The sequence below is a fragment of the Sparus aurata genome, chromosome 16, assembly GCF_900880675.1.
Source record: "Sparus aurata chromosome 16, fSpaAur1.1, whole genome shotgun sequence".
Classification (NCBI taxonomy): domain Eukaryota; kingdom Metazoa; phylum Chordata; class Actinopteri; order Spariformes; family Sparidae; genus Sparus; species Sparus aurata.
This window is the reverse complement of record NC_044202.1, coordinates 9,432,046-9,444,692: the sequence shown is the minus strand read 5'-3', so window position 1 is coordinate 9,444,692 and position 12,647 is coordinate 9,432,046. Positions and strand designations below refer to the sequence as shown.

Here is a 12,647-nt window from a genome sequence, read left to right as displayed (position 1 = left end):
TGTAATGAAAACTAAAAAAAAAAAAAGTGAAGTTACTTACTGTTATTGTTCCACGTGAAATATTAACCACGTTTTCTTTTGACGATGCAAAATTCGCTTAAAATATTTATGAACCCAAAACATAAAGTAGTTACAGTGACACTTTAAAGAGAGTATGAGTACGAAAATATCACAAAATGCACCTCAGAGCATCCATACATCGAGGCTGATGAAGGATAAACGGCTAAGGATGGGAACACACGCACACATATCTCCAGAGAAATAACTTTAAAAAAAAAAAAGAAAAAAAAAGAAAAGATTTTGGCGGTTTTTTTTATTAAAATGTGACACTTTATAATAACCATCGTTAATAAATGTTAAAGTTATAGTTAAATACACTTTAGTTCACAGCCATTTCACTGCTTACAAACGACCACATGCTTTATAAACTATTTATTAAGCAATTTATTATTGTACAGGTGCAAGTGATGTTAATGAACAAATTGTTTGTTATAGTAAAATAACCATGAAGTTGAATTAATTCTACATGCACCATTTATAAATGAGGGCTATCATGTGTGGCTGCCTGCATGCTGTCTCAGACCAAAATGAAGTCTAATTTGAGCAGATTGAGGATAATAACTGCAGCCTCTCTGACGTCATCGGCTCCCCTGAGGATTTTTCTTCCTCTAAACTTTTTTCCTGACTTTTTTCTCTCCCTCCCTCCTCCTCCTTTCTATTTTCTGCAACTCTGTCGACTCTTGTTCTGCCAGAGAAATGAGAAAGCGGACAAAAAAAGGGGGGGGGGGGGAACAGAACAGACGCTGAGGAGGAGGTGGAGAAAGAAAGCAGAAGATCTTCACCTTCACACGTGAGACTTCATCTGATGGTGACCTCATGAGACTGAATTCCCCATTTCTTTCTTTTCCTTTCTCTCTTCCTTTCTTTAAAGTGTGCACCACAGGGTCAGATGGATTCATAAGAAAGCGCCTTTTCCACTCGTTATCCAATTATGTCACCTCACATGGACTTGTAAAGATTCATGGGTAGCACTTTATAATAACCATCAATAATAAAAAAAAAAAAAGTAAATTCATAGTTAATCAAACTTTAGTAAATAGTTATTTCACTGGTAACAAACAATAACATGCTTTATAAAGCAGATATTAAGCACCTGGTTAATGTAAAGTTGCAGCTGATCTTGTTAAATTGTTAATAGATACTGTGTAGTTCATCTATAACATTGGAATGGGTATTATCAAGTTGCAGCTGATGTTTATTAACCTTAACAAGTGCTCACTGCTTGTTAATAAAGGGATGGTGACAGGATTCACTAGAAAACAAGTGACACATGACGTCACTCCATGCAGCCACACATCATTCCGGGTTGCCATTTTTTTTTTCATATCTCTTTCTGCACCCAATCAGCAGATGCAAAGCGACATGCTGGAGGGAGACTCAGAGAGTAGAAACGTGGTGTTTCCCCAGTGAAGCGCGCCACCTAGTGGATCACCGGCCGTCTGCAGCCAACAGAGCCAAAGACGTCGTCCAGCCAGGATCACTGCCCGAGGTGAGAGCTGATACTGTGTGTTGGTGCGCCATCTAGTGGACAGCTGGGTCAGAAGCAGCAGACGTTTAAATATCACTGTATGTGTTTATTACGACGTGTTTACCTGGTGCTGACAATACAACTTTTTTTGTTATTTTGTGGTTTTTTCTTTCAGTGATTCTTTTTTTTTTTTTTTTTTTGGGTTATTTTCTTTGATTGTTTTTTTTGTTAATTTCTTTGGGTTTTTTCTTGTTGTTTTTGGGATATTTTTTTTTTGTTTTTTGTTATTTTGATAGATTAAGAATGGATTTTACACACATATACATACTGTTGTTATTCACACATTGAGTGAATTGCAGACGGGCCTATGTTCATTTCATATGGACACTTTGTTTTTAAATCACTGAGATAATTAGGCGAGAGACTTATCATTAGCGACATCGATTTATGAGGCGGGTCTCATTTTATGTTGGCGCCAAGTCTTTCCATGGGAAGCACTCAGAAGATTTCACTATTCTATTTCTATATTATAGCTGATGCACTCTTTTATGTCATAGATCCATCTTACATTTTGGTCCATTTATGTCTACGTGATGTTCATTTATACATATTTTTCTGTAAGATCACTGTTGTAGGGAGCCTGAGATCTAATTATGCCAATTATGCCAAGAGCTTTAAACAAAGTAACTTGTTTAAGTTATAGAGTAAAGGAGCGTATTACCAAACAAATTTTGCGACCAGTATGTAAAACACTCAATTCATGAGCACGCAAAAACAAATCCAGTGAGGAACAGTGACTTTAAAAATGTGATATAGATAAAATACATGTGTTTTGGTGCCATTATAGCCATTAATGTGTTTTCAGGTTTAAACCCTATATAAGTAATACTTATGGTCTGACCTTTGACCTTTGAAAAAAAAAAAAAAATCATAGTTTTTTCACTTTTTGAATTTGGTCATGAGAGACGCCGTCGTCATTTACTGGTATTAGTTTGTGTTATGACAACATGACAACACTGAAGATCTTGAGAAAGACCTCGGGGCAAATTCCAGCCATGATTCTGGTGACCAAAACAGGCATTTCAGACCAAAACACGATCTTCTCTGAACTGTGACAAGAGCATAAGCACAGTCTTGTCAGAACATAAGAATTGAATAAGCCAAGCAAATCTGCATCCTAAAAAAATGTAAAGTTGCATCATGTCTGTGGTTTGCAGGAAAAGTACACTGCCAGCATTAATTCTGAACTGACTCTCCGTCTGTACCATCTCCTCTCTTCAGCCGCTGCCATTCACCTGCTGTGAATTTAGGCTGGCGGCACGTCACTCAGAGCTCCAGGAGAGGCAGTAAATCAAACTGGAGTCTCACTTCAAAATAGTGCAGAGCTCATACAGGCTCACAGAAAAGTCAATAAACTGCCAATTTAGTCATTAGATGTTGTTCATCATTCAACCAACAAACATAAACACTGCGGTGGCTCTTCACATAACGCCAAATAGATGACGGCCTTATGAACTAAAACGATACCTCTGCGTCGCCTTGAAACATGATCATAATCAGGCAGTGATGTTTAAAATGTTAAGTAAAGTAAGAAAACCTTATAATTCCTTCAGTTTGTTGCTGATACTGCATGTTCTCACACAGTTAGTGTTTGCAAAAGGACGAAAACAAACCAACAAATTCTTTAATTCTAGGTTCTGAAATGCCCACATAGGCAAAAAGATGCCAATAAATGATCTTCGTTGAATTTGAAAAACACAATCGGTCTCTTTGTCTCTGAGGGCCATCAGCAGCTAATACATATTAAATGTGATTTGCAACAACTTGACAAAACTCCTCCTGTGGCCCTAGTTTATGTGGACCTTATAACTTCCCTGAAAGGGGCCCCCGGGGGCAGAGCAGTGAGTAAAACTATAGGATGGGCAGGCTAATACAAGCCCATCCTTTTCAGACAATTCCTCTGACCAACTTAAAAAACCAATGGCAACCTCTAAAAGCCTGTCTTTGTCACCCTTAAACCCCGAGATGCTCTAAAACACCATTGTGCAGTTAAACCTCATAAATTTGTCGCAGGGACTGATTAAACATCACGGGAATTGAAACACTAAAGATTTTGTCTCGGTCCCTTTTGGATGGGGGACAATGGTCCATTCACGGGGAGACACGCAGACAAAAAGAGTGTTTAAGGGGAGATGCAGCGGGCTGAGGGGTTCGGCCAGTCCCCTCCATATGTGATACAAGGTGGCCCCAGCGCGGGGGACAAAGGGCCAGGTGACAGGGACGATAGGCTGCAGGGTCACAGGACGAGCAAACAACATTATAGTGGGCGTGAAAGCAGAAGACCCCCCTCGTCACTGATGAAATACTGACATGATTTTAAACACCGAGGCATATTTTTCATGGGAGTGGGAACCGGTGACACCAGTACCGCAAGCCGTGCTCTAAAATCCATGATCCCTGGTGGTTCAGAGGCTTTTAACAGCTGCAGGAATTAAAAATCTGCTGTGCCAAATGACAAATCATCCATAAAAACCTCTTCTTATTCTTGCATGTTCCTGGATTTAAATTCTTCCTGCTCCCCGACTGCACCTGTTCACTTATCTGGTAAATGACTTGGGATTATCTGAAGAAAGCCGATCGTCCGCCCTGCACCCTTAAAAATATCATATCCCCAATACACAAACCAAGATCTTCCACAGTGTAATGGCCGTATTTATCCCTCCTGCTTTGGAATAACAAAAGTTAATTGTATAAAAGTGAAAGGCGGCCCATGGGCCCAGACGACAACAGGGTGCTATAGTGTGAGAGGCTGTAATGTTTGCTGGGTATTCTTATGCTTAACCAAAAGCCGGGCCTTTTTAGGGGAGTGATGTTTGCTCAGCTTCTGGGTGCATAATTAGTTCTTTTTTTTTTTTAACATTATAAAAGCCTCCGGGCTGCTGTCACGACCTGCTACATATTTTGGATTTTATGAATTAGATTATATATTAGGATTTAGATTTAACCACGTCTGGAAGAGGTTAAATGCACTTTTTTCAAAGAAACGAGAAAAACCCAAACAGATTTTTTTTCCAAAGAGAAAGTTATTTTTTTGGGCCCACACTTAGTAAAATAAAAGCATGCTGCACAGTCAGATTTATCATCAAAATATGAGAAACTTTTTATTAATTATTTCGTTCACAAAAAGAAACAGTTTAAACAGTTAACACCTTTAAAGAAAGTCTCCTTAAAGACAAAAAAAAAAAAAAACAGAAAAAAAACATTTCTTCCTTCTGACTTCAGGGTAATATAGTGGCTTTGCTGCTACCTCTTCTATCTCCACCTACTTATTTGTCTTCAACAAAAGTTATTTATACAAAATATTACGTTTAAACAGCTTCACACACAAATGCATTATCTCACTGGATAATTAAAACAGTCTACAGGCTACACCAGTAAGCCCATGTATGAGAACAATATCATCAAAAATAGTCACAGACACGCGCAGAAATATCAAAATAAAAATGTGCAAAATATCCTTCGTTCTATAGTGAACATCTAAATGTTTAAGTTGCTCGAAAAATTTGCAAAAACATTCAGAAAACATTTGATGCAATTCTAAATGAGTCCGTGCATTGAAGAAGTGAGGCCTCCACTTCACTTGAAGGAGTTAAAGGCGACAGAGTCGCTCCAAAAGTCCCTCCAGGCGAATCTGGAGGCCGCGGCGGTGGGAAAGTGCTGCTGGTACCGAGGAGGAAGAGCGACGGGGGACGGGTGCTGCAGAGATGGGTAGGCTAAGGGGAACGGAACCCCCGGGGAGGGAGGTAAACAGCCGGATTTCTCCGTGTCAAGTAAGCAGGTGTGAAATGGTTTCCCGTCCCGGACCAGGATCGGAACAACGACGCGACGCAGCAGCGGAGGAGGATGCGGTATCTCCACCTCCTGCAGCCCTCCCTCCGCCCGGCCTCTCTTCATCTTGTAGCGGTGGTTCTGGAACCAGATCTTCACCTGGGTGGGGGTCAGGCTGAGCAGGCGGGCCAGCTGCTCCCTCTCGGGCCCGGACAGGTAGCGCTGCTGACGGAAGCGCCTCTCCAGCTCCAGGGTCTGCGCCTTGGAGAACAGGACCCGGCGCTTCTTGCTCTTTTTGCTCTTGTCGGTCTCCGAGTCCGGGGACGAGTCGTCCGGCTTGGTGGAGTCCGGGGAGGCCTCGAGGCTCCCTTCATCAGAAGCTGCGGAAATAAATAACGATGGTTGGTCAAAAATCATGTGAAAATAATGAGATATTACGCATTTTATCCATCCATCAACCCATCCATCTATTTTATCTTATGATTAAAACATAAAACTACAAGATGTTAAATTAAAATAAAGACACATATCATCCTCATCATGTACTCACATATGCAAGGACTCCGGTCACAGTCCATCCAGGAGGTGTAGGGCGAGCTGGAGGAGCAGGAGGAGTAAACCGGGGAGGACCGCGGCGCAGCCTCCGCATCCTGCTCGGGCAAATCCAGGATGCTCCTGACGGAAAAACTGAACTTGTTGGCGGCGGCCATCGCGTCCTGCGCGCGTACTCCGGGTTTGTTTTGGCGTGTGTGAGAGAGAGAGAGAAAAAAAACCAAAACAACAACAACACGCAAGTCCTCAAAGTGAATCTATCCAAAGGAGGAGAAGAAAAAAAAAAGACGCAGCGGATTCCTTTCCGCTTTTACGCGCTGTCCAAACACCAATGTGTGCGCTGGGCTCAGTGTTTACACAAACACGCACTCCATGAGCCGCACACACAAGGCTGCGCCGCTTATAAAGCCTCCTCCTCTTCCTCCTCCGCCGAGCACCTGAATGGCTGGAGTGCTGTCACCCAATGATGGTAGGTGCGGAATGAGAAAAACGCCTCAACAATGAGCGAAGGAAACACTCGTCATCATTACAGATTCGTCCCGTATCGTCAAACTGGGGGAAACAGATAATGGTAATTGTTGGAGCTGAATCACGTCTTGGGTGGCAACTGACAACAGAGCCCGTCCCATCATCAAACTCTCCCCCCTCCCCCTCATCCTCCTCCTCCCTTGTCGTCTCCCTCCTCCTCTGGCCCAAACAACGTGTCCAACATTTGCATACAAAGTGAGCAATTAGCGTGATGCCCGCGAGTTGGTTTAACTAATACGTCCATTAGAGGCGTATTAATTACAGGCGTGAGAAGTTTGGACGTTTATGGATGCTGGAGGACTCCCAAACATTCGCTGCCAGAACATTCCTCAGGCATATTTGGGGAATTTTAACAGGGAAATCTTTTCTTTTCTTTCTTTCGTTCTTTCTTTCTTTCTTTCTTTCTTTCTTTCTTTCTTTCTTTCTTTCTTTCTTTCTTTCTCTCTCTCTCTCTCTCTCTGGATGATGTATGATGATATTCTAGCTCATGACAGATGAAAATAAATGGTCCAACTTTGCTTTTACGTTCCAAAAATAGTTTTGAACACTATATCACGTTGTTACGGGCAGATTTAAGTGTTAATTTGTTTATTTTCAAACTCCTCTTGTGGGCACGGATAAGTGAAGGACCATGAAGTAGGTGAGTAAGTAAATGAATAAATAAATGAATAAACAAATAAGGTAAGTAAATGAATCACCAAGTGCCGGTAATTAAGTAAATGAACACATACGTAAGTGTGTAAGAAGAGAAAGTAAATAAATATATAGATTAGTGAGTAAATAAGTTAGTAAGTGTGTGAGTAAGCGTGTAAGTACACGAGGTAAGTCATTAAATAAATAAAAAAAAGTAAATAAGTAAGTCAGTAAGAATATAAGGTAAGTAAGTTAATTCATAAGTAAATAAATGAGCAAGTAAATGAGTACGCAAAGCAATCAAGGTATATAAATGAAATAAAACATAAAAAACAAGTAAATAAATACATAAATAGACAAATACGTAAATATATAAGTAAGTAAGTACAAAATAACTCAATAAAATGTGACGTAATACTGAACTAGTTGTAAAAAATACCAAACATGTCTTCTTAAAGAAGTTTTAATCATAATTCTGTACTTGTGTTGTTTTATAAACACTTATTAAATGTCTATGTGGTGTTTCCAGATGTTGACTAATGCGCTCTGACGGACGTGTTTATTATTAATTGTGCTGCAAAAGACAAATCGATTGTAAATATATAGTTTTTCACTTGGACCTCCAAACGGGCTTTTTTTCCCCCTCAGCTCTTGACAAATTGGAGCAGTGACCGATGACCGCTGACAAGATTTTTTATTAATTGGTAATCAAGATTAATTATTGATCATCCATCACGCTTCACGCACGGAACCTAAATGGAGCGCGTCTGTTTAGTATGATATTTAGAAAAGTCCAAAAAGTTTGATAACTTGATGTTAAAGTAGTCTGATCGGAACGTGTCCGCGCTGACATCTCGTCTCTTTCTGTCTCTCCACACATATAAAACGCATTAAATGCAAAGCGTGAATCCAGCCGTATGTGGGGAGGGCTTCTTCCCCCACACTCGTATTTGATATTGATATCGGGCCCTCATCCACTTCAGCGAGGCGCATGAGGCCGGGGAAGGAGAGTGCTGGTGGACATGCCTCCCCGGGCGTCCTGGGTGGTCGGACGAGAGGGAACACAAATACATGCCAACCAGAGGAGGGGAACAAAAGGGGAAAATGTAGCCCCGCGTCCGAGACCCGTTGGAAGCATTTGTTCCAGTCAAGATTTTGCATTTGTTCAGTCCCGCAATAATGCCTGATTGACGCCCCGGCACAATGTCCTTTAACTTTGCAGGATAAATCCGAGCTTGTTCCGTGTTGTCATGGTTTTGAATGGAGCTGAAAAGGATCCGGGACACTATCTACTGCTCTGCGTCTGCTGCCGCCAAGTCTATAGTCCGGGAGCAATATTACATGTGTGATTCAGGACGTATTAAATCACGTTTACATTTTCAGAGTTCATCGAGTCGGTGACCTGTAGTGTTGCCACAAAATATATCTCATTTTCGCTCTTTACGCACATTACGCACGAGTTTCCCTCTGAAAACAAACACCATGGGGTAACTTTTAAGATGAGATTTTGCATCACCAGTGACTGAGGGAGCGGACTTCCCTTCCCTGCGCACACAACAGCCTCCCAGCGGTTGACAAACACCAGCGGATTACAGTACCGCAGGGCCGCTGGAGTGGATAGTTTACAGAGGGCACTCGATTGGAGAGCAAAAACACGCAAAGGCAAAGAGAAGTCATGTCCAAAGAGCGGGAATTTCTCTGTCCACAATGACCCAGCAGCCACTTAATCTATTTAACACCCGCAGGCTTCAGCCAGAGAGGGTCCTCTGCAGCTCCCAAGAGCTCTCCACTGCCAAATATTTACTCTGTTGTTCAGCTCTCCATTCCCAATCCCTTCCCTCGGCTTAGCCAAATGGAGATTTTTCTCACATGGTTTCCGAATTCAGCAGCTGAAGTGACAGCTCAGACCCGAGCGACTGAGGAGACCCAGTGAATGTGCTGCAGACTGATCAGCCAACACTGAACCACATAGAGCTGTTGACTCGAGTGTTAAATTTCTACTTAAGTCTCCCTCCACTCAGAAATGTGTTTGGCCTCTTGTTACTTCATTTGGCTATTTGGCCTCCACTGTGGAGAGTTTGACACTAAAATTATGTTTTCAAGTTCATCTGCTGAAGGGCAAAAGTTTCTCTGTGCTCAACTTTAATCTGACATTTCAGAGACACGTACATGGAGCATCATTTTTGTGACACCAGGTCGAGTTTCAAAGCTCATGGTCCAATGTGAAAATAACACAAGTGTGATTCAAGGAGTGGACATCATAGGTTGATATTTGCATGTTGACAGATTTCTTTTTTTTCTTCTCCAATGAGGGTGAATGAGTAGATGAATTTTGATGATTTAAACAATGTAATCGCACTTTGTGGGTGTGTAAAAACCACATAGTTATATTCAAAGCATGTCTTTAAAGGTCAGCCCAGATCAGATTTTTACAACAAGGCTATTGTGGCCAAATAAGTTCAAGATAACGCGATATCTATAGAAATATGGAGAAAAAGGAGCTGTCTCTGGCAAATAAGTTACACTCAAAATATAGGTGTTAAGAGACAGAAGAATCTTGATACCTACATTGCACACAATGCAACTCGGCCACCGACAGTCTAGTTGGGGATGTGAGTGTGTTATGTGAGCCGCCAGCCTCAAGAGCGGATGAGGAGCAAGCTACAGAGCTCTGGTGAACTCACATCAGGATCTTGTCATTTAAGACCACATGGGCGACAGCCCCGACTGACAGTAAGTCACCTCATATGATGTCACATAAGGCGATCGATCAGATTTCTATCAGTCGCCTCTGGAGCCACAAAATACTTTCAAAAATATGCTCATCAGCACCTCTGAACAGACTGCGATGGGTCAATATTTGAGGAGAAAAGTGCAGTTATCTTCTTTTATCCTGCCTTTGCTTACTGGTAATTGCTTTTATTGTGCAGCACTTGACTGATCTCGAGTTTTGAAAAGTGTCGTTTGAATAAATCTTTACACGATTTACATATGTTCAAATCAGATGTCCACGCTATCCAAGTTAACATCTTCTAAGCAAACACGCTCCGGCTCTAACGTCTCAAACTGGGAGCTTTTGTGAGTCAAGCAAAGAAAAAAAAGATAAAGCCCGGGATGTTTATCTGATTATCCATCACCTAAACATCCACAATGACCCCTCTGTTACTCCTCACGATGCTCCAGCAGCTGCACCTGCCGCTGGTGTCCTCTCCCTCTCTCCCAGTCCTGTAAATACCATTAGCATTTTGGAGAGGGGCTGCTGTGTAAGGGGGGGGGGGATAATGACTTGGCAGCCACATCACTCTCTCCTCAGTAAACTGGTGTCTTGTGAGGCCGCTTGATCATGAGGCAGCTGTGTGTGTGTGTGTGTGTGTGTGTGTGTAAAAATGGAAGTCAGGTTTGTTTATACAGAGCTTTGAGACGTGTGTGCCGATGGGATTGTCACGAAAGGAGCTACAAAACGGGGGGAAGTGGGACATCGCAGGCAAGTCCTGACATTAAAGTGTGAAGAAGTGTGTTTGAAAGTAAGAAATAAGGCGACATAAAGAAATGTTTGACATGGTTTAGCAGTAAAATGTAGCCCGTCGCAAGTGATGTAGTCAGCAGCGATCAATCATGGCAGTGACTTACAGGAATGGATTAGATATTGACACTTTATTTCTTTACCTCAGGTCAATGTAAGACAGGAAAGTCTTTAAAATATAACATATACCACTTACTTTGGAGTTGAACTGCCGTCGTCACAGCCGGTCAGGGTGGACCTGAGTCCCAGTAAGTTGCCGTTATCATCAGTGAGATCTATTTTTAAAGCAACAAAGTAATAAATCACATTATCAGATGTCTCTGTATTATTTTGTCCTATGTCAAAGAAATATTTACTGCAATTCTCTGGACAAAATACATGTGAGATCAACAACACGATCAACAACAAGACCCAACTTGGGAAACAGTCCACATGACGCTTGGAAGTGAAAAAGTTTACTCACGTGCATCAGGACAGGCTCTTTGGAAGATGTGATGACGGTCAGCGTTGAACCTCTCAAAGAGGAGAAGGCAGGTTCTACCGACATCACGTTAGGTGCGAGGCTGCCGGGAAAAGCACGAGAAAAAGATGAGTGAATGAAAACTATGGGAGTGTCACAGTAACTCTTGCTGTCCTCTATACCGCTGACACACGTGTGTAAATAATAAAAACGTATAGATTCGATACAACATATTTGTAAATGTATGTATTTTTGTATCTTCATTTATGAGACGATGCATTTGATATCACATTTATATACAAGATGTGTGTTTGATGATTTGATCTACGGCTTTGTATTACTGTTGTTCCTCATATACTCTTTCTTTTACTTTACCAATTGAATTGTTTCAGTTGGTTTGGATGATTGTTAACTTGGACAGTTTGAAAGATTGCCCATCGGTGTGCATGATTTATCAAATACATGAGTGGCTCTTCCCTTTTTTTAAGCACTCTGACCTGACGAAGATCCAAGTGTGATAGAAACGTCTTTCTCAAACTTCTGAGGCATGGAGTGAAGTGTGCAGACGTTATTACATGAAGTTGGATGGAGATTAATAGGTTTTTTTGTTCTTCCCCAGACTGCGATGCCTCGAGGAAACAGGGGATGTAGGCATCAGTCACTGCTGATGGAACCACCGATCTCTTGACAGTTCTGACAATCCCGCAACGAGAAATGAAAAACCTTTCACGTCTGACTTCCTGAACACGAAACCTCTTAACTTCTGAGCGCCGACAAAGACTCAACTGACGCTGCTCCTTGTCTGACGTGTTGCACATGTGTGATACTTGGTCTCCCTCTGCAGGACACACTGATGAAAAGCTGTCAGACGCCTGGTGTTAGCCTGTCTCAGCTCTTGTGGGTGGAGTTCAGTTCACTCTCAGGGCAATGCTTTTGCAGCCAGACGTGGAGGAGGTGTACCTCATTCAGAAGCACTGAGCACTGTAAAGAGTCTTCTTTAGTAAGCCCTTCATTGAAAATGTTAAGGATAACTAGACAACATAAAGTATATATAAAAATACTCATGCTGCTGCAATTGGCTGAAGTGGAGCTCATTTTAGGAAGGTTATTTTTATTAGGAATAAATCTACTGATTGTCTGTCTGGATTGATCACTAGTTTGTTTGGTTTGTGATCAATCTGAAAAAGTGCGTCAGAAAGTGAGAAGTCAGAAATGTCATCAAAGTTACCACGTATACCTAAAAATACACTTCTTTTTAGCTTTGTGATGATGCATTTTCCAGATAACCCAATGCACGTTAACCCGCTCTCCAGAGTAAACATAGGTGATGTAAGTAAATGCTGGCAATGTACATTTCTGAGAAAACACATGTATGTTGCAACTTTACTTTTAGGTTAAGTTGTATGTTGCTCTGGTTAGGTTTAGGCACCAAAACGACTTGGTTAGGTTCAGGAAAAGATTTTGCTTAAAGTATATTGCCGATGCTCACCAGCAACACAGCTGGAGAGAAGTCCTGAGGTCTCGTCAACAGTATCCAGCTTTTTGTCGCACACGCACGGCTGAAAACTGTCTCGATGTGCCCGCAACACTGAGTG

At 41.7% G+C, this 12,647-nt stretch overlaps 1 protein-coding gene across 2 annotated transcripts; it reads right to left on the bottom strand.

Annotated features, from left to right (window-relative positions):
* Window positions 1–4,803: 4,803 nt before the first annotated feature.
* On the bottom strand, window positions 4,804–11,155 carry nkx2.9 (NK2 transcription factor related, locus 9 (Drosophila)). 2 transcript variants are annotated; one of them, XM_030392066.1, is made up of 4 exons: window positions 11,056–11,155; window positions 10,789–10,867; window positions 5,907–6,460; window positions 4,804–5,736 (listed from the first exon to the last, which is right to left on the bottom strand). In XM_030392066.1, the coding sequence occupies exons 3-4, from the start codon at window positions 6,064–6,066 to the stop codon at window positions 5,165–5,167; spliced, it is 732 nt and encodes a 243-aa protein (XP_030247926.1). In that variant the 5' UTR covers window positions 6,067–6,460; window positions 10,789–10,867; window positions 11,056–11,155; the 3' UTR covers window positions 4,804–5,164. The 2 variants fall into 2 exon arrangements, with proteins under 2 accessions (XP_030247926.1, XP_030247927.1); XM_030392067.1 differs by lacking the exons at window positions 10,789–10,867; window positions 11,056–11,155 and having other exon boundaries at window positions 5,907–6,470.
* Between the last annotated feature and the right edge of the window lie 1,492 nt (window positions 11,156–12,647).

Coding starts and splice junctions, on each gene's coding strand:
- nkx2.9 (XM_030392066.1), bottom strand. CDS start 6,066: ATGGCCGCCGCCAACAAGTTCAGTTTTTCCGTCAGGAGCATCCTGGAT. Junction 5,737..5,906: donor TGACCGGAGTCCTTGCATAT/GTGAGTACATGA, acceptor TTATTTCCGCAG/CTTCTGATGAAGGGAGCCTC.